This window comes from Haliaeetus leucocephalus, unplaced genomic scaffold, assembly GCF_000737465.1.
Source record: "Haliaeetus leucocephalus isolate CR32 unplaced genomic scaffold, Haliaeetus_leucocephalus-4.0 Scaffold848, whole genome shotgun sequence".
In the NCBI taxonomy this organism is placed as follows: domain Eukaryota; kingdom Metazoa; phylum Chordata; class Aves; order Accipitriformes; family Accipitridae; genus Haliaeetus; species Haliaeetus leucocephalus.
In genome coordinates, this window is record NW_010973284.1 from 9,155,158 (window position 1) to 9,181,543 (window position 26,386).

Sequence of the window (26,386 nt, forward strand, 5' to 3'; positions counted from 1 at the left end):
GATGCGGGCGGATACGGCGCGGCCCGGCAGGCGCTGCCGATCAGCCCCCAGCGGCCGCCGCCATGTTGGCCCCGGTCATGTGACCCGCCGCCGAGAGGGTGAAAGTTCACCAGGAAACCGGCGGGGAGAGGCGCGAGAGGAGGAAGTTCCCATGGCAACCGACAGGCGGCAGCAAGGCCCAGCGAGCCCCGGCCAATCAGGACCCAGGGGCCGCTGGAGCCAAGGGGCGCCTGGCCAATCAGGGAGCAGCGGTAACTGGGACCCAAGAGCGCCTGGCCAATCAGAAATCAGGAGCCTCTGGAACACAAGGGCACGTGACCAATCAGGGCCCAGGGGCAACTGGAACCTAGGGGCAGATGGCCAATCAGAGTCCAGGAGCAACTGGAAACAGCTTGCCTTGCCCAATAGGGATTGAGCGCCCTTTAGGCCCACGATTACTGGCCAATCAGAGCCCTGGGCCCAACTGTAACCCAAAGGCGCTGGCCAATCAGGCACCAGGAGCAACCACTGTCCCACTTTTCTTGCCCAATTAGGGATGGGGGGCCCTAAGGGACCAAGCGCACTTGGCCAATCAGGGCCCACGGGGTAACTTGACCCAAGGGCAGTGTCCAATGGGGGCCCAGAGGCTGCTCCACGGTCCCTGCCCAGCCCCGCCATGTTGCCCCCAGGGTTACTGACCAGGCCCCCTTGGGTACTGGCCTGGGGCAGGGGGGGAAACTGAGGCGAGGTCCCGGGGAGAGGAGCCCCGGCCTTCCCGCCTGTCCCGTGGGCAGAGCACAGCCTGAACGCCAACAGCGTCTGCTGGGGCTGGGCTGGGCAACCCGGCCCGAACCAACCCCAATGGCACCCACCTCCGTTTCGGGGCTCTGAAATCTTCCTGGCCTTCCTGAGGAGAAGTGGCCCCTGCCTTGGGCACGGGGGTACCCAGGCTACAGGTGGAGCGCTGCCACCTCCCCTGTGCTTTTCAGCCTCTTCCCCCTCTTTTCCTTTCTGCATTTCAGCAAACGTGGGCAATCAAACCTGGCTCGTGGATTTCTTTCCCATGTCTGCCCCACAGCTGTGCTAGGGGATGGCCCCAGTGGACCAGCCTGAGGATAGGACAGAGCTAGGGGCTAGAAACTGGGCAGCACAGGCTCCTACACACACAAATCCCATTTGTTCCCCACTCTGCAGACTCCCCAGACTTTGTTTCTTGGAATCAAACCTACGTTTTGGGTCTTCGCTCTGGCACCTGACAGTCTGCCACTCCTTCAGAGGGAAAACACCCCCCCCCCCCCGCGATATGTTTTGCCGTATCAGAAGACGATGGGCAGTCAGCAAGTTCAGGTGCTGGCTGGAAAGCTTTGCGCAGCGCTGACCTGCATCGTACATCCCAGCGCTCTCTGCAAGCTGAAATGCAGCTGTACTTTCATACATGTGCTTACTTACAAAATCAAAGCTGCTGATTGTTGGTTTTACCCTTCTAATTAATTAGGCTGTCTTTCAGGAGGCATGCTCACCGCTGAGCTCAGGTGGAGGGAGGTGAGCTTTTCCTGGACAAGAATTTTAGGCTTTCAGTTATACTTACTCCACATGTTATTCAGCCACAAATATTCTGTGGGCTCAGTTGACCCATGCAAGGTGGTCTCCCTCTAAGCCTGAAATGTTATTTTTGTAGTATGGTGAATAACTTACAATTTGCTGTTGATTTTTTCACTGGGGATTCAGGGTTGTATCTAAATCTAACTAAAATGGCCTTATTTTTACTTGGAGCACAGAAAAAGTCCCGACGGACAGGACATACTGTATCTCAGAGGAGCACCCACCACTGACCCATACCACAAGGTCCTGCACTACAGCAGCTGCCACCACCTCAGGCTGATCAGTGTCCACGTACCAAGTTCCAGCAACCAGGCTTGGCAGAGGGAAGGCAAGGGGATCCCCCCTCCCCACGTCCAGGAGCCACCCCACCACCTTGCTGAAGCTCCCTTTCAGCATGGGGAGCAATGCAAGCACTGTGCGAGCCTGTATTCCTGTAGCACTCCTATTCATCAATCTCCTTCTTCCCTAAATATCCCCATGGTAAATAAGCATGAGGACTAAGAAAACCAAGCCACAGGAATTCTGAAAACCTATATGCCAATAACTCACTTTCTACCATGTTACCAATACAGTGTATATTCATGATTAGATCACAGATAACAGAAGGGACATTCATAATTCCAGCACACATCTGCATATGGAAAGCTAAATTTTGCAGCCCTTAAAGTCACCACCATGAGAGTCTTCTGCTCTGTTTCCTGAGCATTTCACTTGGTAAGCCAGAAAGACTGAATTCTCATTCATATTGTGGCTTTATTAAGGATACGCTGAGGATTTACACAACCCTGGCACCCACTCTGAGGTCCCTTTACACTGCTAGAGCAGCATAATGCAGCCAGCACAAGCATAAATGAAAATCAGGCCCCAGAGGTCTTTTCTCCCTGCAGTGCAGACTTACAACTCCCATTACACATTTGCATTAAGGGCTGCAACCCTCCATAAAATACACTCACAAACTTAAAACACATTAGAGACTAGCTAGACTCAGCACATAGAGGGGGCTTCTGCTGAGAATATTTGTCCTCAAGTATGACATAATAAAAATTTATAGGAATGGTGGACTGCAAGGGACCACCAATTTCACAGAGACTGAAATCTCGAGTGGAAAGGGAGGGGTGTTCTCCAACAAAGGGAGCCACAGCAAAAGTCTCTTCCATGCCCTTTCAGAAAGAACATGATTTTATTTGTTAGCCTTAATAAACAGGCAGGAAAGAGAGCAGGATTACCTGAATCAGGCATTTCTGTATCTTCTGCAGGGCTTTGCTTCTCTTACTTTGCACCAGGTCTCATCGTTCATAGAAGCGTAAAGTGACTGTGATGTGACACCGAGTTATAACTGAAGGCTACATGGGAATATGTAGCAAACAAGGGAGGATCTGGTCCGTATTTGATAATATAACCAATAAATAGGACAGAGGACAGAATAATGGGCAACAAGTGTACTAATCTGCTACTAATAGGACCTATCTTTAACACATGCTTTAACTGAAGCTGCTCGGTTAAGACCCCCAGCACTGGTCATCAGCCTCTCCCTCTGCAGATCTAAATGCAGACCTGGCACACGTGAAACGGCTGATGCAGGAAGACCTGACTGTCTGCCTGACCCTGGGCACAGGGTATTGCTGCAGAGCACTGCAGGATACAGAGTGATGGGCGTATGCCAAGCTGGTGCAGCCACAGGCCACCCAGCCTGTCCACACAGCAGGTAGAGTCACACTTGGGTCTGTGCTGAAGGCCACCATTAATTTATGTTCAGTTGGGAGTCAAGTGTGCCAGCCTGCCCCCGATATATGGACAGACTTACAACAAGCAAAGCTGTACTTGTTGCTGCTGCCTTTCTCTTCTTTTCTTGCTCCATCTCCCTCAACTTCTACTCATTGCATCACAAGTCAAGACCTGCTGCTCCTCTGGGCAGAGAGTGTTTTATAAAACATGTTGGCATGGCTGTGGATGGTCCAAAACCATTTCTGTTTTGGGTGGGAGTCACAAGTCAGTTCGCTGGGCAGCAGCACACCAGTGAAATGGAGAATTTTGGCCTGCTGCAGGCTGACATCATTCATTGTTGTACAAAAAAATCACTTCTCTGAAAGTTTCCCGGTGGCATGGGGTAAGTAATGACAAACATAGCCATGGCAACGACTGAAATGATGAATATAATGCAACAGAAACCTCTGCAAAGATTTAAAGCAGTTTTGCATGGCTGTGGTTTAAAGTCAGAGCTGGGAGGACTCTGTAGACAAAAGCACGCCTTTGTAGCTATATGAGGGACCAAGTGCTCATGTCCCCACGCTGCAGGCAAGCAAGTTGGGGCAGTGGTGCACAGCCGGGAGCTGGGCTCTCACACATGGATAGCTGTGAGCACTGGGGCGAGCTGGCTCCCTGCCTAAGGCTGAAACCAGTGACAGCATCTGCCTGCTTACCTGGTATCTGTCGGAATGATGGATGTCATCTGAGGAGTGGGGTGATGCTGTCGGAGAATCTCCTTCCCGCTTGATTGAGGCCGACAACAAAATTGACTGCAAGAGAAAGGAGAAATTCATGCTGTGAGCGTTGCTGAGCTCTCTGCCCCTCGCTAAGCTGTCCTCAAAGCCATGTAGCGCATCTGCCAGGCTGTGGGGCTGCACTGGGACGGACTACTGGGCTGTGGGGCTGGCTCTGCTCTTCCCATGGGACCCTGCCCCACAATGGGAGTGGGCTGCAGGGTCTAGCGAAGTGCAGATGCATCATGCAACATAAGGATGGTCATTTTGTCCCCAGGTCTGGTGGCTGGGGGCGTGAGAACCACACCAGATATTCACATGGTAAGGCGAAGGCGCGTGGACGCGGAGCGGTGCTTACGTGCCCTCGTCCGCCCCTCTAAGTGCCACTAAATCTCTGAATAGCTTTGTAAACTGCACTAAAGCTCTCAGCACCTTTGCAGCGCAACTACCTCTTCCTTCTGTAATGATGCTATTTATTTTAATAAGTAGCACAGAAAAAAAGGGCCTTTTAGAAGGTTAAAAAGATCAGTGATATTTGAGACCTAAGAAATCACTGATAAACTTCAAGTCAATAGTAGGTAAGTCTAAATTCTACACACAGTGAACTCTAGTGGGAAAATTACTGTGGGAGTTTGACAGTGTCTAAAAAAATGTACACTGAGTTGCAAGTGGACTTTATTATTAGAAGAGTTCGAGGAAAAAATGCAATTTAAAATATAAATTAGCTAAACTAGGCTAAATATAGCCCAATACATTGTAAAAAAATGTACACTGGAAATGCAGCTCTCCAGATATTTGTTTCTGAGAATCAGCTGGCAAGATTTGACAATAAATGACTGCTCGGAGATGTGTATGTTTGCGAAGGGAAGTGTAGATATCATCTGAATTGGACAGGTCAAGTGTGGTGACAACATTATTAAAAAGCATAATACCTTGGAGAAAGGCAAGTATTCCAGAAACATTTGCCTCTGGGCTGAAATGAAACGTGAAAAAATGTGCATTTTTTGGAAAGATATGAGCAAGTGGAAAAATGACTCAGCATACAAATCGTTTCAGTCAGCAGGATGCGATCCCCTGGACTCGGACAGCTCTCCCAGTGAGAAAAGCATGGCAGCACAGTCAGTGTGGGCACGGAGGGAGGGCAGGCTCGGGACGGAGGTGGGGGAGAAGGATTTGGGATGCTGGGTTCAATGCCACAGGAATGAGCTGCCAGCCTCGCACGAGGGCAAGAGCCGCATCCCTGTCTGCACTGCTAGTCTCCGCCATAAAACACGGCTCTACTGGCCATGCAGAGACGTGATGTCCTGAAAGGGCTCACAGGAGAATTACCTACTGGGGTGCTCAGTTATCTCCCCGGGCATGGTCCCTCCTGCCAGTGCTGAAGGCTGTGCTGGCCACATCTCGGGGCTGAGCTGAGGAGCATGCCAGGCGCTGGGAGGGCCAGCGGGAGCCCATGGGGCTGGGGGCATGCAGCAAGGGCTGCCCCAAGAGACCAACCTCTGCTTCCCAGGAGAGGGATGGGCAGAGCAGGGGGTTCTCCTGCCTCATATGTTGGCCAAACCCAACTGGTGATTGGTTTTGGTGAGCACCTCATTTATTTCTGGAGAAGCCCTCTGATAACCATGTGAAGCAGAGTGCAGACCCGGAGCTCCTGCTGTTGTTTCTTTATCTTCTAAACAGAGAATGAGGACCATTTCTGAAGAAGCAGGATTGCACATGTCCTACAAAACGGAGGGATGGAGGCTCAAAGTCTTCAGGAGTGACTCAGAACAACAGCCCTGACTGCAGTGGTGCTAACGCCCTTTCCCTCTAATAAGCCAAGCACCCTGGAGCTGGGAGGGTTAAATCCGTTTTGTCTTCCAATGTATTCTGGAGAAGGGGAAAAAATACGCATCTCGCCATTCCTCGGCGACAGACAGACAAACCCTCCCCGCCTCCAGCTCCCCCCTCAGCTTCTGGTAGCTCTAATCCAATATTATTATGTGAAAAATGGTTGGGCTAGCTATGGAGACAGTAAATTAAACGTTATGTATTAGTTTTTGGCGTGTGGTCCCAGGAAGAACGCCGGCCCCATTTATTCCACAAACCTCCTGAGCACCATGGCGATGACCTCTGGAAAAACGCAGGGCTAAACTAATCCCAAAGATGTCAATCTCGAGGCCTCTTCTACATACACTTGCAGTTTAGATTAATAAACTGTCTATTTTTAAATTGTGTGCAAGCACTTCAATTCTAAATACCTCACCAGCATGTTAAACACAGCGTTAGAGATGCCAAGTCACACTTCCCCTTCACTCTTAGGAAACTTGACTTCATTTGTTTTTCTCATTTCTGTGTACTGTGCCACACTTTGCCTTTCAGGCAGCCATGGGGGCAGGCAGGGATGCAGGCTCAGAGGCTAAGGGATTAGGAAAGGCACTCGCCATCAGGGTGACTTTCATTTCTGCATTAGGCCAGTCTCTCTGCCATCCCAATTTTGGCCTCTTTTTTTCCCCAAATCATTGTGTTGGGGCCATTTGCCGATGGCTGAGCGGCGAGGATGCATGGCCACAGCACGCCAAGCCGCGGATTTGTTGCTCCCTACACCCACACTGCTTGCTCACTCCCACCCAGGATCCAGGCAAGCGGGGAAGGGGCAGTGATACGATCCCCATCCCTCTCTCAACTGGCATCTGGGAAGACAGCTGCGGAGAGAAAAGGCAGCTTTACACATGGCCTCCCAGCCCTTGTGCATGCCCATGCTGCAAAGCAGACCCAAATTGTGGCATCCCACCTCAAAAACATGGCGCTGGGTGCTCTGTGTGCAGACAGGCGTGCCGTACGGAGATGCTCCCTACCTCGGGGACCGGCTGCTTCAGCATGGTGGGAACAAGCCTTGATGCCGAGACATTCCTTTTCCCCCTGGGGAAAGGCCACCAGCCAGCTCATCCCCGCAGTTGCCAGTTCAGCCCAGCTCCCCTTCAGGGTGCATCTGAGCAGGGCTATGGGGGTGAGAGCACCCTCCTCCCTCCCTGGTCCCCCCTCCCCTGGCAAACCACGGCTCCCAGCATCAAAGATGGAGCAAGGGCCTTGTGCGAGCGGCCATGCAGCCTCATATTTCTCCCTCCCCTTTAAATCATCTCTCCATTGGGTAAAGGCACTCTCTGCGGAGGTTATAAACCCTGAGAGGATCAGCCTGAGCATTACACCTGGGGCAAGCTAAATAAAAAAAGGTCACCGGCGCTTTTTAAACATGGACAAAAAAGCAGTAAAATGTGTTTGGAAAAAAAAATCTGGCATTAAATCATGACTTTTTGCCTGGCTTGCCTCATTAAAAGTGGCCTTTTGGAAGGTAAAATTATCATTGTAAGTGATAAGATCTTTAAGAAAATAATTCACGGCTTCTTCACCCTTTAATATGATAGCCGCCACCGGCTAATTTTTTTCTTAATGGCAACGAGGCCATCAATCTTGTCTGAGCCATGTACTCCCTCCTTTCCCCTGCCCCTCCTGCCGTGCCGGGCAGCCATGGCCCCGCTTGGCGTTTCCTTCCCACCCCTTGGAGCCCAGCTGTGCCGTGCCAAGGGGAAGAGACATGTCTGGATGTATGGCTTTACCCACTTGTGTCCGCAGATCCCAGCAGTAAGCAGAGGCCAGGTAAGCCTTGCTCACACTGTGAGGTTCACACCCTGGTAGCTCCCGATACCCTCCATGGACTGTGCAATTCTGCAGAACTGGGCTGCAGCTTCTGCAAATGTTTCAGCAGTCTCGTTGCAATTAGGAACAAGGTACAGTTTATGTATATAAATACACGGGCAGGTTTGGCATGAATTGAACGTGCATCATGCAGCCAGTGTGCCAGCTGCTGTGATCCCAGTCCATCGCTCTCCGGACCTGGTCCTCCCTGCTCGGGTGGAGGAGCTGTGGGCAGCTCCGAGGCGATGCCAGCAAGGGCACGCGTGCCAACGTGCTGCCAGCTCCCAACCCACAGCGAGGGCCCGGGGCAGCACAAGAGGAGGGGACGGGTGTCAGGGTGCAGCCGCCAGCCCGAGGAAATGGATGGAAATTGCCGGCACACACCACCCCCAGCCCTAAGCGCTGCCTCTCGCCAGCAGCTGGGGCAGGTGTCAGCACTGGGAGAGCCCAGCCGGTGCCGCTGACATTCTGCTGCCTCTCAAGGCCAGTCATTTGAGAGTATTAAAGTGCTGGACTCCTGCTTTCTGATAGCCCTGGAAAAACACAGGGAGTCTATTTTTCTTAAACAATCCATCACAGCTGCTGTCAGCAGAACAAATACCCTAACCCCGCTTTTTATGTATCTATATGGCCTTTTTTTATTTTTTTTATTTTGGCACAAAGTGTTCCCTGCTTGATGCATTCAGCTTTAACTCTGCCGTGTAAATAGGTACTTATCACTTAACATGGAGGTGATGGCTTGACATGTTTTCTGTCTCCTGCCCTCCCCTCCACGGTAGGGAAGCCGTCAAAGTGTTGCTAATAGCTGTTATCACTTGGGAACTGTAACCCGAAAGCAATGAGTGATACCAGGCCTTGCTGCGATTTTCCCCCTTAACTCTGCTAGCCATTTTTTATGTTATTGCTGGAGGATCCGTGACACAAAGATGCTACTATTAGAGCTGAGTTTCCTAGAAGCTTTCGGAGGGTCCACATTTGCTCCTGGGAAAGTTAGAGGTAAAATTATCTAGTGGCTTTTAGCTGGCAGAGATAAAGGTGAGATGGAGCTGGGGATGAAAGGCTTAAATGTGAGAAGGGTGTGAATAGTGAACAGAAATAATGGTATCAGCAGCTTCTGGCCTTCACTGAAAGATTCCAGTGGTCCGCAAGCAGAATAAGCTTACAGAAATGTGAGCTACTGATTTATTTCTGTGCATGTTACAGTCACACCTGGGATTGTAATCGAGCTCTGGGTCCTCTTGGGCAAGACACCAGCTACAGGGTGGGGAAAGGGGCCCCTACCAGCAGAACTGCCCATCGGTGCACCAGGGATGGAGGGGGAAAGAGGTCTGGCCAAGGTCTGCCAGGGTCTGCCAGCCTGTCCGGCTCCCCTTTGCAACCACATCCCTCTCCGCTCCTCCTGCCGAATGCAGCGTTTTCCCCCAGACTAATGGGAGGGCACAGCTGTTTGGCCCAAGGGGAGCAAGGGGCTTTGTTTGTTCATGGGGTAATCTGTTTTATGGAATAAAACCTGGCAGAGATTTTTTTTGGAGTGGCTCTGGTATTCATCACCCCAAACTGGCAGGGAGCGCAGCCAGCCGACACTCATCCTATGTAATTTTCCCTCCATTGCATATCTGTGGGCTGTTCTTGTGTCCTCAGCTTGGCCACAGCTTTGCCACAATACTCAGATTTAGCTTTTCAATCTTTCCTTGTAAATCACAGTTACAGGGGAAGGGGGCACAGATACAGCGAGTGCCTTCTCCAACCCCCACAGTGAGTCAATGACACAAGAGAAGGAGTTAAAACCCCAGGGCCCTGACACCCATCCCCTGTTCCTACCACCAGGCATGATACGGAGAAGTTAAATGATGGTGCTAGAAATTTCATCTCGAGTGAGGCAGCTGGGAAGGGCTTAATACAGACATTCTGTCAAGGTTTAAGGCTCCAAATCTTGCTTGCTTCAAAGCTCTTTTTCCTTGGAGGGCTTTAGTGGTCAAATTTCCCTCTAGATGCTGTAATTCTCCCTCAAACTGCTCGGTGAAGCTGTAAAATCATGGGGGTGGGTGGGAGAATCAAAGGGCTCTGGCACTGTGGCTCAGTTCCCAGCTCCGCCGGAGGTCTCGGAGCAGCACGCTGGCTGCCTGCCTGCGGGCACCCTCCGAGGAGCTGGGTGCACACTTAAACAAACCAGCCGCAAGCATCTGCTGGGTGCACGAGATGGATTTTGTTCCTGGCTGTTCACGTTGGTGTTTGTTTGCAGCAAGAGCCAGCGCACGGGCTAGACTGTTAGTGGGAAAGGCAATTTGTAGTCATGTATTAGGAAGCAGCAGCAGAAAATGAATGCTGAATCTGCCACGAGAGCTGGGATGCTTCATGGAGCCCAGCCTCTTCTCCTTCAGTGGTCAGTACCAGCACTTTCACAGGGGATATAAGTTCACCTGCTGAGTGACAGGTAACAGTCTGCAGCTAATACCCTGAAATTTGGGGGCTGAGATCTCTCTGGGCAGAGATGATATCTCACCAAGATGATAGCCCATGGAGGAATAGCCACGGGCCAAACAGGCAGTGACAAGGAAGTGCTCTTAGGTAGTAGCTAGGAGGACCTGGGGATGCTGATTCCCAGAATTACCACCAGCTGCTCAAGGAAAAGCGGGAACAGTTGGACTTACACTGCTGCTACACCTCACCAACATGGGTTCAATCCAACATGTGCTCCTCTCCTGCACAACTCCTTGCAAGAGGCAGCCACGGCAAGAGGGGCAAGGCAAGGGGAGAGCGTGAAGCCCAGGAATGATGCCCAGGGGAACTGCACACTGCTAACAGCTACGTACGGACTCCCAGGCAGCCACAAGCCTGGATGGACCCTGTGGTGTTGTCTGTATGCCTCTGCAAGACATCCCTGCTGCCTCGTCTGCCTGAGACACAGCCTCTGGCCACGCTGGGGAGTGCTGCAGGAAAGCTCTGGGCTCACAGAGGTCTGGGTATGGCTGGCTTGGACACACCTTCAGAAAGTGTCCTCCTGAGTGACTCCGATGTTGGGCTTCCCTGTGGTGACCCAGGACAACAGTGAAAGGTTAGTGAACAACCACACCAGTGAATGGGACCATGGAGCTGCGGTCTCTAGCTCAGCAAGAGCAAGGACATCCTCTACCCCTTCCCATGGGCGCGAAGCATCTGTTCCCACTGACACTGAAACTTCTCCTTGGTGAAGAATTTCTTTTCCCACCCCTCCTCTTCCTCTTGGTATCTCAGACATGTCATTAGAGAAGGATGCTATGGGTGTCCAGGACTCCCCTTGAAGTCCAATGCCTGAGAAAGATCTTTCCCAGAGCAGGACCACTTGGTGTGCTTTCTGCAAAGGAGATGGGCTTTCAGCACATTTTTGCACCCCTGGCTTCTACAAAGCATAGGCATGAGGCAGCCCAGCAAGAGCAAGCTGTTGCCTTGACCTGTGGGGACTCGTTGGGCTACCCGGCTCTCAGCAACATGAAGATCCAGGCACCAAAGGCTATATCACAAGCCTTGGGGTGGGCATTCAAGCTTGCAATCAGGGACAGAAACTGCAGCTGGGAGGAGACAGTGGTATTCCCCTTGCTATCTGTGGGCCACAGGACTTCTTGCAGACACCAAGCAGCTATCTCAGGCCCTTTTTCCCAGCCAGGGGCTGGCAGAGCCCTGCCTGCTGTCACCAGCTCTCCTAAGTAAGTGGCAGTCAGGGTTGGATAGAAAACTCATCCCAAGGCTCACTGTGCAGGTTTGGCAGCTGCTCATTCAAGTGGCTTGTCCATACTGGCATGGCATGATCAACTGGGCTTGGTCTCTCATAGAAAGCAAAAGAGGATCCTGAACACTGTGGAGCTACGTGGTGCTCAGCGCTGCCCTCCTCCTCCAGTGCTGCCTTCACAGAGAGGGAGCCCAGGCACCGAGCAGTCATGTTGGCTGGAGCTCCCCAGCTCGCAGCCCTTGCCTGGCCATCACTGCCTCCGTTGGCTCCAATAATAGAAGAACCTGATACAATAATCCTGCATTCATCACATCCCATGTTGAGTGATTGGATTTTCTTTGACATATTGCCATGAAAATTGGCCCAGTGCAGTGAGTGACAGCTCTTCAGGGGCAGAAAAGCAGTGAGCGAGGAACATGCGTATACATCTGGGCTTTTATTGCAAGGAGAGATGTTTGCTGGGGCAACTGTGGGGAAGGGATGGGAGCAGAGCCAGGAGACAGAGCATGGGGGGGTTAAATTCCCTGCCCTCAGCTGCCCCGGGAAGAGCCTCAGGCCAGCACAGAAGTGATGGTAGCGATAGGATATGCAAGGGTCCTAAATGAGTCCTAAAGTGGTCTTAAAGCCACCAGTGACCACAAAAATAACATGGCCAGCCTGCACCCCTCCCCAGTTCCCATGTCCCTGAGTGGAACCAGGCTGCCACTGCCCATGCTGCCAGGGGATGCTCCTGAGTGATGGGGAGGTGCAGCCCCTTTCTCCCACTGCTGAGCTGCTGGAGCTGCTGGCCCTTTTGTTGGCACCCGGAGAAGGACCGGCCAGGAAATGTGGCAGTCCCTGCGGTCCTCACAACCCCTTCCACCAGTGCCCAGGGTGGGAACTGGGACATGGCACAGGTCCCAGCTTTTCCCAGGTGGTGCCTGCCAGACCTCCAGTGATGCCTGTGTGCCTCGGCATGGGCTGCAAGCCCACCCTGGGGGTCTGTCCCCCATCCCTCTGCCTGGGACCCCTGTCAGGGGTGGCCCAGAGGCCCAGCTTTGTCCCCAGCAGGACTTTCTCAGAGGGACTTCACATCCCGATGGGCTATTCCCACCCCATGTTGCAAACACTGAGTGGGCACAAAGGGAAAGAGCAGCCTTCATCTGCCCACCACCCTCCTCCTCAATCCTGCCTGGTTACAAAGGAGCCTTTAATACCAAGCTCAGGTGAAGGTGACAGCGCTGTGCCTTCCCATGCCACACAGGACTTGTCTCCCAGCAAAAGCCACCTAGAAATAATGAATCCTCCTGGGCTGAGAGGCTTTCAAGCTCTCTGAGAAGGGAATGAAAGATTTCCTGATTTCACCCTCTCCCTCCCTGCTCTCCTGGCTTCTTGAAGTTAATGTTCTTAGCCCCAGACGTGACGGGCAAAGGGAAAAGATCCATGTGGTGACAGGGGACGATTGATCTCTTTTACATAGAACAACGCTCCAGTCCCAGTTTAATCCCCTCGCTCAAGGCAAATGGGATTCTTTGTCAATGGAAACTTCAAAAGCCCGGCCCTGCTGCGAGATGGACCTTCTTCTTTATCTGGTCTCTGTCAGTCACTCGCTGCGTTTCCCTCCAAACAGCTAATCTGTCTTCCTAGCCGTCCTTCTCCCTCACAGGCGATGTGTTTGGGACTGTTGAGTTATCTACTCTAAGACCTGACGAGGAGGGAAAGGGAAGCTTGCAGAGTCCAGCTGCTTTAATTTTGTGGGTGCCCTTTCCAACTCCTTCGAGACATCCCAAGGCAGCCTCATGCTCTATGGATTTTCAGTGGCGGGTGGGTTTTGGGATTGCTTTCTGCTCTGCTTGTTTTTCATGGGACAAATAGTCAGGTCTCCACTCTCCTCTCGGTCTCCCCTGGGACAGGGCACGGGAGACAGGGATAGTCACACAGGAGATAGGAATGTCAAAATTTTGGAGCACTACGGAGTATCGCTGTGATCTTTACTTTCCCTTGGAGGGTTTGGGAAATTGTTGGGTTGACCTGGGAGGTATCCCTGCCTGCCAGGAACTCAGGTCAGCACAGTGGTTCCCTGGCCCTGGTGGGGAAGACAAGGTGTTGATGTGCTTGGCAAGACACCCAGCCCCAGGGGGAAAACCTAGAGCTGAAATTTCAGTCTCTCTTTCTGACATCACATGCCAAAAATGACCCAAGGTTTCCAGAAGAAAAAGGGAGAGCAAGACCTGAAGTTGATTCTATTAAAACAAGCAGGAAGACACGTCCTGTGAGATGCCCTGAGCTTCCCTGGGAGCCAGGAGCCTCCCTGACTTGGACTGTGTCACCAGAAGCATAGGAGAGCCTGGACCACTTGCCTTTGCCTGCCTTGGGGAGCACAGCATGGTTTTCAGAGGCTGGGCAATGCCTAGTTGCCCTGCAGTGCTCCATGCCACCCACTTGCCTGCCCAAGCTCTGGTATGATATGAAGTCCAGCTAACAGTAATACTAATTAGTAAATGATGCCCTTTTTGCAGTGATGCCATGATGCTCCATGCATTTTGTATTTTTGCATTCTGAGCCAAGGGGATGGGAGGTGGGTCCTGGGGAGGGGGATACAGCTGAGATGGGGTCTTTTAGTGATTTGGGCTCCTCCTTGGGTGTGCTTCGCTCCCCTGAGGCAGTCCCACTCCCCTCTTCCAAAGCTGGCATATGGCTCTGGCTCCAGGAACTCCCGCACATGATTTCCCAGGCTGAGCTCAGCCCGTGTGTGATCAGCTCTCATTAGCTGTCATTAGACACAATCTGGAGTCTCGGAGCCCGCCGGGTCCTTCAGCTCCACCATCCCTCAGCTGCACGGGGAACGAGAGAGCCCCGTGCAGGGACTCGACTGCTCCAGCCGACTGGGTGCATGGGGGCAGCGGCTTCCCCCAGCGCTGGCTGGCCCCCAAAGTTCCTGGGAGACACTGAGTAGCAGGACAGGGAACGGGCTGGGAAGGCGAGGGCGTGTAAAGAGCATCCCTCAGGGTGGGGGGAAAGTGTTCTGAGTTGCGTTCACTTACCTTGGGGGTGCCCGCTGCCATGGCGTCCTTCAGGATGGAGCTCTTGCTGCCAAGAGAGAAGAGAACGGGGTCAGAGTCACAAAACTGCTGCGGTGGGCAAGGGGGGGAGCGCTTCGAGGGATCTCACGAGGTCAAATAGCAAAGCACATGGCTCCCCTTCCCTGGACCAACGAGAGCCCCCTCGCCCTGACTGGAGGGGCACGGAAAGGAGGGCAGTGCCAACTATTTCTCCAGCTGGAATAAAATGGTGCTACAAGTGGAACGCCCCAAACCCAGGCACACGATGCAGAGTCAAATCCCGACTCTTGCCCTCCTCAGGGGCTTGTACAGCTCCTCTCCCAGCCCTGGGGAAGAGTGGGGAGCAAGCCTGCAGGGGCACAGGGAAGAAAGCCAAGGAGAGGGGAGTGGAGGTGGCGAGCCCTGAGTAGGGTCAGGCACAATAAAAAAAAGGAGGGAAGGAAAAAGGAGGAGATTAAATCGGCGTAAGAGCAAGGGAAAGAAGATCCCCTCATCTCCAGCCACGCCGTGGAGGCAGCAGCTCTGCTGGAGGCTGGAGTGATTTGTTAATTCAGCTTGTTTCCCCATTTAGCAGGGAAGGAGGTCCCCGCCACGGTGCTCCTCCTCGCCTGCCCTCGCCAGCGGGAGATGCTATAGATTTAATAACACCTTCCCCCCTCCAGACAGGTTAAACTTGAAACAATTACATATCAAAGCCGACATGGCGGGGAGGCCTGCACTGTAATTTTTTGGTTATTAAAGTAATCTCTCTCATGTAAATTCTCCTGCTAACATGCTGCAAACAGCATTAGGAAATAAATTATTTCCCCATGATTCGATTTGTCAATGCAAAGCACCTGCAGCAGGCAAAAGGCTCTTGAAATATGTTGCCAAGCCCAGTGCCTGTGCTTGTAAGTGCACGCCGGTGGGGTGGCTGGCTCCCAGCTCCCCATAGCCCCGGGGAGATGATGGATGGGTGCGTGGAGGGGGGAGGTTAGCGGGGGGAGGCGGAGGTTGGGGAAGGGGGGGGAATGGAATTGTGTTTAATAACAAAATTTGTATGCAAGCCTGCATCCCAGGCTAAGGATGAGTGATCGGCAGCCAGAAAGTATTAAAAAGCCTCGCTAAACAGATGCTGACAATAGAACAAGACATATCAAATCAGATCTACTTCAGAAACATTAATATACACATGCACACATGCTCGCCCGCGCGCGCGCGCCCGGCTCCGCACACCCGCGCTCCTTTCTTCTCAATCACAGCAATATGGGAGACATCAATAAATTTTTATGAGACTTTTAGAAGATCAACACGGTACTAGATGTGACAAAAAAGCAATGTGCCTGTCATGTTCGCTTTGTCGGGGACACTTTAGCCCCAGATGCCGAGCTGCAGTGGCAGCGGGAAGAAATTGAATTTGGCTGGCTTTAATCTGCCTTGATTTGGCAGATGGCTGGGTGTTACGAAATGAGCAGGGATGGAGGAAGGTGTTTTCTCCTGGGGCTACAGCCCCCCTCCTCTCCCAGTGCCACTGCCCTCGCCCCCCACCCCAAAATGGGGGAAACACTCAGTTATCCATAGCCATCAGGTCACCCCAAACGCCGCAGCTCTGCTCCTGGAGCAAGCGGCTGCAATTCCTGGGGACCACCGATCGACAGGCTGGGGCATCGCCTCCCTCGCAGCCCCCCTTCCCTAAGGGGATGCGCTGCCAGATGCTTTCTGGGGGGTGCAGGATGCCCCCCGTGCCCTGTCCCCCAGCTCTGCCCCCCCTGCTCTCAGGAGGTGGCACAGAGCAGAGTTGGTTCCCGCTGCCCCCCAAGATGCAGCCCTGGCACCACCTCCAGCCTGCGCCCGAACATGTGCGATGGGAAAGATTTCCACCCCCTCCCCATCTCCAGCACTACCTTGAATTTCTCAGTCGCCCAAAGTGTGAAACAACTTTTTTTTCCTTTTATAATCCAAACGCCAGGTTAAAAAAAACAACTCATTTCCTCCCTTTTCTTGTTAAAGGTGTTTAAAATTATTCCTTTTCGAGGGAAAGAGGAAGAATCTCATTAATTCCTCCCAGAAATGGTTTTACTGCCAGGCAACTTCAGTTTCCAGGATGAGAGTCTTTCTGGTCAGCTGAAAGGCCAAGCCTCTGCCGTTGGAAGTGATGAGGAAGGGGACCTATTTGGATAACTTGGCAGAGTTTATTTTATTCTTCATTTGGAGGATTATTAAAAACCAGCCCCCTCCTTGTGATTTAGCCCCACTCTATTGCTAATAAGAGTTTGCAATTTGTTTTTATTTATTTCCAGAGATGGGTCAGGAATGGTCACAAGCCCTGGTCATCCAGCCCCACGACCCTGCCATTTAAGGGTGCTTTCCTCCATCCCGCTAAACCACCCCCCGACTTACAGTGGCTGCAGCCCCCCGCGACTCTTCAGGATGCTGGCAGCGGGCTGAGAATCGAAAGGCCGTCAGCAAAGAGAAACCTTCCCCTCCATAAACACCGCAGACAAATTAAAAATGGTAAAAGGGAAATCAAGACCTTTAAAGTTCAAACACTTTTCGGTGCCTTTTAAAGTTTTTTCGCTCTAGGCCCTTGCAGAGAGCACAATCTTTGGAGACCTTGGGATTCTCTTTAATCACCCAGCCAGGCTGCAGTGGTCTGAAATGATTACACATTTACATAGTAATAACCCCAACACTCCCCACATTATTTCATGGCTAGCATATTTCCACTCGGCGAGTGATCCATGTGTTTTAAATTATAACCTGTACATAGGAAATTAGTTACTAAGTACGATATTCATGGGCTCGTCTGACACTTCTAATTAAGGTGATTTACACAGAATTATCCTACGAAATAAAAAAATGGTGTTTTGCTAGCTAATAAAATATAATTACTACCCGCTTTTATAAGTTACAGTTAGTTTTAATCTATTTGGGGAATTGTTTATCTAGTTCATTACAGCAAAACAACTTCTTTCCCTTTTAGGCAACCCCCCCAAAGTACCAAAGAAGACAAGAAATGCCCTGGAAAGACCCAGTGATTTGGACAGCCTCCTTCTCTCTCTCTCCCAACAACTTTGCATTTCCAAGTGATACGAGGCTGCTTCCTCTGTGGTTCCCTTTCTCAGGGTTGAGACACCAGTTCTGGCCGTACATTCAGGCATCCCCACGTGTTTGGGTGCCCTATACCTCTGTGGGGACAAAATAAGGTCCCTGCTCTGGTGCTGCTGGAGGGCTCTGCCCAGCCCTGCAGCTGCATCACCCCTTAACGTTAATGGGAGCTGCACAGCCAGGTCCCCGTGCGCCCTGGGGCGCTCGCCGGGGACCCATCGCTCCTCTATATTAGGGCACATCAGCTTTAAGAGGAACATTTACTCTCAGCAAGGCCCTCCACAACAAAAGCAAGACTCAGGCTACACCACAGACATGCAGATGTCTTTTACCGCTAGGCAGGGATTTGGCTAGGAGCATCCCCAGATGCAAACGGAAATCCCCTGGCATCTCCCTGAGCGACCCCAAGGGGCTGTTCAGACCCAGCGCTTCAGTTGTGATGTCCCAAAGGGCAAAGGCCAAACATGTGCCCTCCTTACCCACAGTCTTAGGGTTTCTCTACCCCTGCCATGGTCGCTATTACACACAATGACCTTCAAGTTTTGGTTTGGTTTTGTTGTTGTGTTGTTACGGACCTGTCTTCTGGGGTGTGCTTGCCATAGGAAAAAAAAAAAAAAAAGGCAATATGAAAGGAGCGGTCCCTTATCAGCCTCATGAATGGAAGCTGCTGCTTCCCCCACAGAAAACCCAGGGCATGAGCTGAAGGTTAAGTGATCTGCTTGTGTTTTACCGTGAGCAAGATGGTACTTGTCCTTTTCCTTTAAGCCTTTGCTCCTGCAAGCTGTTGTAGGAATCCCAGCTTAACTCCAAAAGAAAAGGGAAGTTTTCTGGGTGCCCAAATCAGGAGACAAGCAGAAGCCCTGCTCCCCACGGGAGATGGCTCATCAGCTGCCAGGCAGAGGACCACGACCCAGGGTGTACTCTTGGTGCCTAGAGCCCACCACAGCCAGGCAGGGCTCTCGCTGACCCCCCAGCCCAGGCAGAAGCCCAATGCCAGGCAGCTGCCCCAGGGAAGCAGGGGCAGGAGCCTTTCTCCTCTGCGCTTACCACAGCACACACACACTGCGCTGGCACCGGGACATCATGGCAGCATCCTGGAGCAAGGACTGGAAAGCTCTGTTGCAATTGTAGCTACAGCTTGAGCAAGGAGACTCAGAGAGAGACAGATGTGGTTAGAGGGGAGATCTGAGCACAGAGCTCCCATAAGAGTTGCCTGAAGTCTCAGTGCAACAACAATAAAGCCAGAAACAGCTCCAATACGGCACTTGAGACCACCACAGCTGCTTGGGCTCCCCAAGCATGTTCAAATGAGATTTCTGCAGAGCCCCCACCCAGGGCAAGGCAGGGCTTATGACGAGCATCCATCAAGGAAGGGCTGAGCTCAGTACCTGGCAGCCACCCCCCGGGCAGCACTCCCCACACATAATTAATAACAACTGCAAGAGAAGAAGTTCCTTGAGCTCGGGCAGCTACAGTTGTTTGTGCTCATCCCTTAATGACATTGCAGCCAGAAGAGGTTTAAAGAGGTGGTAAGAGGGCTGCTGCCATGCAGCTGGTGTTTTCTAGCTCTGCAACTCTTCCACAGAACAACTCTCAGCAGCCCTGTGGATTTGATGGGCACCAGCTAGAGCACATGCAGCTCCCAGATGAGATCCTGCAAAGCTAAAAAGTTTCTACAAGCTGCAGCCAATGGATGTATTTCTTAAAAAAAAATAAATCTAGTGGAAACAATTTATTTTTAGCTGCAGGACTTGCAGCTTGAACACACCGCCTTGGGACGGGAGCCCCGGCAGCAGAACAAGCCTCCTGCAGAGCTGTGCAGACGGCAACACCAGCCGTAAATAAGTAGTCGCTGCGTAGAGACAGAATTGGATTTTTGTGAATGCCAGTTTAAATAAGTGGAAGTGTCACTTGAAGCCTAAATAAGGAAATAGGAGTTTGATTTTTTTTTTTTTTTTAAATACATGAGGCCAAATCCTCACCTAGCCACAGGTGACAGCCCTCAGTGCAGCCAGGAGTGATCTGTGTCCTCAGGGGAAGCAGGCTGAGATTTTTAACCTACTGTGGCTCCTCTAGCACACCTGCTCCAAGTGCTGCTCGGAAGATTTCCTGCATCCCATGATGGGGAAAGGGGCTGAGTGATGGTAAAAATTGCCAAAGACGCTGGAGTCAGGACTAGAAACGCTCTGTACCTGCAGTCCCAGACACGCTTCCCAAATGCTTCCCCCGGTCAGTATTTGTGAGGCCTCAGTGCCCAACATGGTCAGCTGTGACAAACCTGACCCCACAGGGCAGCCACCTCCCTCTCCCAAAGAGGTGAAGCTGCAGCAGAAATGCAGTAGGATCATAAAACACTGAGGCATGACATGACTGTGCTAAAATCCCCTATTTGCTCTGTCCCATTCGCACCCCTGGCTCTTTCTCCCCTGCTGGGTTTTTCTCTATCGACCCCTGGTACCCCATGCCCCTGCCAGGAGCCCCCGCTCAGAGCGGGCGACAGGTTTCTGGCTGAGGATGTGATGTGTGCAGGGCGAAGCAGGAGGCTGGGGTGGGAGGGTTGTTTCATTTCTCTCCCACTATTTGAAAAGGAGGTGGCTGGAAAAATAAAGAGAAAAGTCAGAGGGAAAGGTCATGCATTAGATTGATCTGGGGGGCTCTTTGCTACGGTGGCTGTAATGACTGTTTAATTATTCCCAGCTCACGTGGCAGTTCAGAAGAGGCTCTGCAGAAGGCATGCATCGCTTCAGGGCAAATAACTGACTGAAGATTTATTTCTCACCCTTGGGTTTCCATGCATCCCTTCCCAGGCCTCCCGCTACCCTGGGAGTCAGTGGCAGAGGAAGGTTTTGCCCTCCGAGGTCCCAAACCCCAGCCTGCAAACCTGTGCCCTGGAGTCAGGGAGTGGGTGGTGGGTACCACGGGTCTGAAGGTACTTCAGGGAGTGTTCATAGCACTTTCAGGGCACTGCATGAGCAAGGGGATATATGACCCACAAATTTTTTCACCCACTGTGCTACTCTGGAAGCCCTGACCCATGAGAAGTGCTCTCACCCATGGATTATAGGCAATAGCCTCTGCCTGTCTGGAGGTCTACCATGGGAGGAGAGGAATGGGGCATCTCTAAGCAGGACAAGTAGTTGCGTGGCTTGTGCTCTCTCTGCTGGAGAAGCCACGGATGAAGGGTCCCGGCTGCTGTCACTGCCACCCTCTGAGTGCATGGGAGAAAGCTGGAGGGTCTCTCTTCCCTTTCTGTCCATGATTAATCTGCCACAGCAAGGGGCAGGGACACAAATCAGAGGGGGGATGAAAGAGGATAAATCCACGGTATCAGCAGCACCACATTTGCTAGATAATAAACAGACTCCTCTCCTCATAAATTTCCCTCCATTCCCCCATGGTTCCCCGCCACTGACGCTGGCAGACATGGAGCTGGGCTGATCCTGGCCTTTCTGGTGTCCTGGCTGGTGGGGAGAGCCGTGGCTCTGCCGAGGAAACCTGGGACCCTCCACCCGGGCTGGCCGCCTTCACCCCCTGCACACACTGGGGTGCAGCGGGGGCTGTAGGGTGGCACAGCAAGGCCCCATCCAAGCTCATGGGCTTTAGACAGTGCATGGGACACCTGAGCTGACTGCGATGAGGTGATTCGTACCAGCACATGAAATGGGTGGGAGAAGAACTAGAGACACCAAGCACTCTTTAATTTACTTGGTATTTCCATTCTCCATCTCAGCCCACCCCAGGTGTGGCTTGTTCTCTCTCCCTGCCCTGGCACAACACCATGTCCTCACTCCTCATTTTGGCAGCAGCCAGCTCACCCACTTCTCCACACCCCATGTGGGGATGTGACCCTGTTAGCTGCCTCGTGGTGGCAGGTGGCCCTGTGCCCTGCTCAGGTATCACCAAGAAGCTGACACTTCCAGACAGGTTTCTCCAGTGACGGCGTGTGTTTAATTTAAGTCTGACAGGAGTCACACTGCTGGAGAAAGGTTCAGGTGATGCCACTTCTTGTGCACCTGGAGATGCGTCCCTGCCTGAATCTGGACACCCATGACCACAGAGCTGAGGTCCCACGCTGAACACCTCTGCCATGGGATGCCCTGCTGCTGCCGTGGGGCAGGACCCACTCCCCGGGGGCTCGGGGCAGAGCAGGATGCGAACGACCCCTTCTGCGTCCCCAGAGCAAAGCAGCAGCTCCCAAGCACCGGCAGCCTGTTTTTGCTGGGGGACGTTGGCAGCGGGACGAACCCCAGATGCCGCACGTGCCGCTGGGGTGCTGGCTGCTGCGGTCGGGTCTCTCCCTGGAGCAGCTGGGCATTGCGCGGGGGCTCACGCGTGCCGGGACTCGCCCATGGGGAGAGCACGGGGGAGACATCACAGGTAATGAACTGCTCAGCTGGTCACCTTGGAGGGTTCCAGAGCCCTCCGGGAAAGCCCCCGGGAGCCCCGGACTGGCCGGCCGCCTTCCCCACGGCCCGGGGAGAGGGTGCTGCAGGGGAAGAACCCAGTCCCGCCTCGCAAAGCACTGTCAAGCACTTAATAGTACCTGTCCCCACCATCTCCCTGGCCTGGATTTATGCCTTGAGGGGTCACCTCTGGTGAGACTCTAATAACACGACTTTATTAGCTTTCTTGTTCCTTCTTTAAGATACAGTAGCAAGGGGGGAGGAGGGCAGCAGCACCTCGGGAAGGAGTGGGGGCGTTCGGATAGGAAGCAGCTGCCCTCGCGATTCCCCTTCTCGGTGACAAGGGGGAGAGGGAGAAAAATGATGCTCCCTCGAAATTTATCATGCACCCAATTACAATGTTAATTGGCAAGTCCCAGAAATCAATTAATTCGCAAATTTTTTTCAATTAAAAATTAAGATAAATCATAAAACGTTATTAAGCAAAGGCCAAACTCCGTGAACTTTTTTTTTTGTAGGCATCTGGGTTTTTTTTTAATTTAAATAAAAAAAAGAGCTGTGTTGCCAAGGCCCGATGCCCTTGAGTGCCTTTGCTGAAGCGCAGGGGGCTGTCATCAGCAGGACTGGGCTGAAGACAGATAAAAAAATATCGACCAGTCGGACACACTGCTTCTGCTTTATTGATCAGGCGGGAATTTAACTTGCTGTGCATATCCACCGTGTCAGCAAGGGCCACGGGCGAAATTAAAAGTACTTGGCTTGGAGATGTCGCCTTGATACCGGGGGGTGGGGAGAGAGGGAGGGAGGGGGAAGAACATGGGGAGAAAGGGAAGAAAGGAAAGGCAGAGGGTGGAAAAAGAAGAGGGAAAAAGAAGGAAGAAAAAAGACAGAAGTTGAGGATCAGGAGGTTGCAATGCCTGCTTTTCCCTGGTTGCAATCTCACTTGTTGGCCAGAGCTCCTTGCCCTCTCTGGAGCACTCGCAGGTGTCTACTGCATGTAAGGAAGGGAATCAGCATGTATTTTAATGGAGCTTTGGAAAAAAACCCTTCTCACTCAAAACCATCTCTAATCTCACACATTCAGAGGCTGCGGGACCTGCAGTGTTCGCTGTATAAGAAATCTGAGGAAGCACCTGGCCGTCAAGTTAAAGTCCTCAGGCATAAATCGAGGAGACCTGAGGTGAGAGCCGTGACCCTGATGTGACACATGACAACAGAGCTAATTTGGGTTTTACACACTCCATTTATCCTGCCAGGCCTGGCAGCGTGGCCACTCGCCCTTCCCAGAGCAGCCGCCCACGCTGGCCCTAGGAAGGTCTCCTCCGAGGGCTGTTTGGGACAACAGAGCACTCAGCAGATCCTGCTGAAATGAAGCAAACCCTTGCCTGGGGCAGTGCGAGGAGCAGTGATATTTAAATACAGGGTTCCCTGAGCAGGGAAGGGGTAGGAGCCACGTCCCATAACTTGCTCTGGGTCCTTATCCTGACCAGAAGTAACAGAGAAACCCCTTGTCATTTGGGCGTGCAGGGACCACCAGGATGGTGTGCTTCTCTCCTCGTCCATCAGCAGGAGTCTCCGGTGCAGACTCAGGGGGGTTAGCACAGGATGACTTTAATCAGAATGACCACAAAACAGTGGGAAAGCAACCTGTGAAAGGATGTGATATCCAGGATGCGTCTCCAGATGCCTGGAGACATCTCTCGAGGACAGTGACCCTGCCTGGAGTGACCAGGCCATCTCCCAAGGTCCCACAGCCTTTGTGTTTTAGCTATATTGCCAGCTTCCTCCTTATTCCTTATCCCACCAGGCCCAGAGCTGCCTCTGTCCCCTGAGGAGAGCTACCCCTGTGCCTCTCTGCATAAAGAAACCTTGGGCTGAAGCCCCCCCCAGCAGGGTGAGGATGCCCAGTGCAGTGCCAGGAACTGAGGCACTACTTTCTGCTTTCACCCCGGCTGTCAAGGGAGGGGGGATTAAGAATAGTGACAGGAAAAGAGCACATGTGCTAATGAGGGAGACGGATCTTCAGAGTGATGCTGAAGGAAGATTCAAGCCTGGGCAGAGGTTCACTGAAAGCTGCTACAGCAGCTGGAGCTCCACAGTCCCGTGGCTGACTCTTTTCCTCAGGCATGAATCAAAGCTGGCTCCAAGAGTCAAGCTAAATCCCCCATCTGGGCACTTCACCTGCTTTGAAACAGGCCTTCCCACTGCATCTTGCTCTGCCCTCCTTTGCCCGATACTACTCGGTTCCCTCTTTATGACAGCATCTTTGAGGTCACCAGAAAACAGCCCATAGCACCTCCCATTTGCACCAAGGTGAGAGACCCCGGTGCCCTCTGTGTTCTGGGAAATGCCTTATAATCAGAGAATCAGAAGAGAAATTACTCCCGGACACACCAGAAAGGTCATTATGGGGAATCAGTAGCTCCTGAAATGCTGGGTGTGCAGGGATGTGTCCCCACGCTCCCAGCCCAGTGGCAAGGAGCAATGAGAGCTGCTAGCCCAGGCTGGGAACAGCCAGCAGGTGGGCATGGGCTTTAAAGCACAAATATGCTCAGATTAAGTATTCAATGCGGAGGAAAGAAAGGAAGAAAAGTGAAAAAGGGGAGAGTTTGCACAGCCATGGGGCACTATGAGAACAGCATCACCGCCCATCCGCCCACCCAAGCACATCCATCCCCAGAGGCACCCGCCGAGCACCCCAGGCGGCTGTTGCACCACCATGCCCAGCCCCAGGATGCCATAGCGCAGGCACAGGTAATATTACAACATGGCATGAGGATACTGCTGGCTACATCTGCTAAGCTTAGAAACCCCTTTAAATAAGGGGAAAGAGCTGAGAAAGTCCTGTCTGAGCTCACACCATCCTTCAGCTGCAAAAGCAGGAACAGACAGCATGGTCCAACTCGCTGCTCCACCCTCTGGACCATTCCCCAGCTATAATGATACCCCTCATCCTTTTGGGGAGGTGAAATCACAGCTCGGAAGCATAGGTTTGCTGCTGGTAATGCAGGAAAGAATCTGCTAGCTGTCACACAGGGAAATAAAAATGCCCCCTGCCAAATAAATTTTTTAAAAAGAGCACTGCATATTCAGGAAGAGAGCATCATGTTATTAAAACCACTGCATCCAAAGGCACATTCCCAACCTTCAAGTGCTTGACTCAGCAACTGTATTATTTGTAATGTGACCTCCTAACGTTTTTTAAATGGCCAATAAGTGCCTCTTCCCCAAACTCTAGAAAGCACTGTGGACCCATTGGGGACCATCAGCTGAGGTGGGCTCCACAGTTCCTACTGCCTCCTTTCCTCCTCTTCTGTCCTCAAACTCATCTTCCCTCCCACCCCAAACTCAAACCATAGCCCCAAACCTGCCCCTTCTCCACCCAGCCTCCCCTGTCATCAGCAGGTTGTTCTCTCTGGTCACTGCTCGGGGAGCAGCAGGCACGGTTTAAGGGTCCCCCTGTGCACCGCCACCTCCACTCGTGGTATTTACCTGCAGTGACATACGCAGCGATACACTCGTATGCACACGGGGATGTGCGTGTGTGTGCCTGTCCTGAAGGACACCCATGGGTGCTACTCTCGAACGCTGTGCCTGCCTGCACTCCCTGGGTGGCCCTGGGCTGGGGAAATGCATCTGCAGCCAAAGCACCAGCCGAAGCTCAGAGTTGGGGCCATTGACAGCTCCAGAGAGTCTCACATTTCAGTGTGCTTTATTGCAAGCCTTTAATACGGATGAGGTGTAAAACAGGTGAATATAAATCGAGTGAGGATAGGAGACGTGCATCTAGCACACAGATAAGCTTCATGCACACAAGCCAGGAATATTCATGTGTTCTGCAGCGACCAGCCTGGCTGGGGCACAGGGCATCAGTGTACAGAGAGGGTCGCTGTTATTATTTCTTATTTTTACCTTGGTGGCACTCAGCAGCTCAGCTGGGGATTGGCGCCTTTTGCTCTCCAAGCTGTACATGCAGAGCAAGGAAATCATCCCTTCTGCAGAGCACCGTGGGGCCGCCGCTCGCCTGCCTCCCGCTCTCTGCTGCTTTGTGCTTGTGCTCTGTGAAGGTGAGCTACTAGGTAATTTCTCTTTGGAGGAGGAATACCAACGGTCTTGCCTGGCAAGAGTTAAACCCCATAAAACCAAGGCTTGTAGTTTTGTTTTCTTTCAATTTATACCCTTCACTCAAAGAGGGGGGGGGAGGGAAGAAAGGAGGGGGAGAAAAAAGAAAGCCAGGTGACATATTCTAAGAGGGAGCACCGAAAACGTGTTAAGCACTTCAAAATCTCATATATTCAATCGGCCTCTGGCAAGACATCTGCCTAATGTTAGCGCTTAAATATCCTTTTCCATTTTACATGCATTCAAGTCTCATTTGAGCGAAATGAAACGGTATTATTAAAGGGAGATTTT

The 26,386-nt window shown here is 52.2% G+C and overlaps 1 protein-coding gene across 2 annotated transcripts in view; it reads right to left on the reverse strand.

The window, feature by feature from the left end:
- Positions 1–26,386, reverse strand: part of RNF220 (ring finger protein 220) — a 228,043-nt gene that overhangs the window by 60,683 nt on the left and 140,974 nt on the right. For both annotated transcript variants that reach the window (XM_010582480.1, XM_010582479.1), the window contains exons 3-4: positions 14,466–14,511; positions 4,002–4,097 (exon numbers count right to left, since the gene is read on the reverse strand). In XM_010582480.1, the coding sequence (XP_010580782.1) occupies positions 4,002–4,097; positions 14,466–14,511 (142 nt within the window). The remainder of the gene's footprint in view (positions 1–4,001; positions 4,098–14,465; positions 14,512–26,386) is intronic.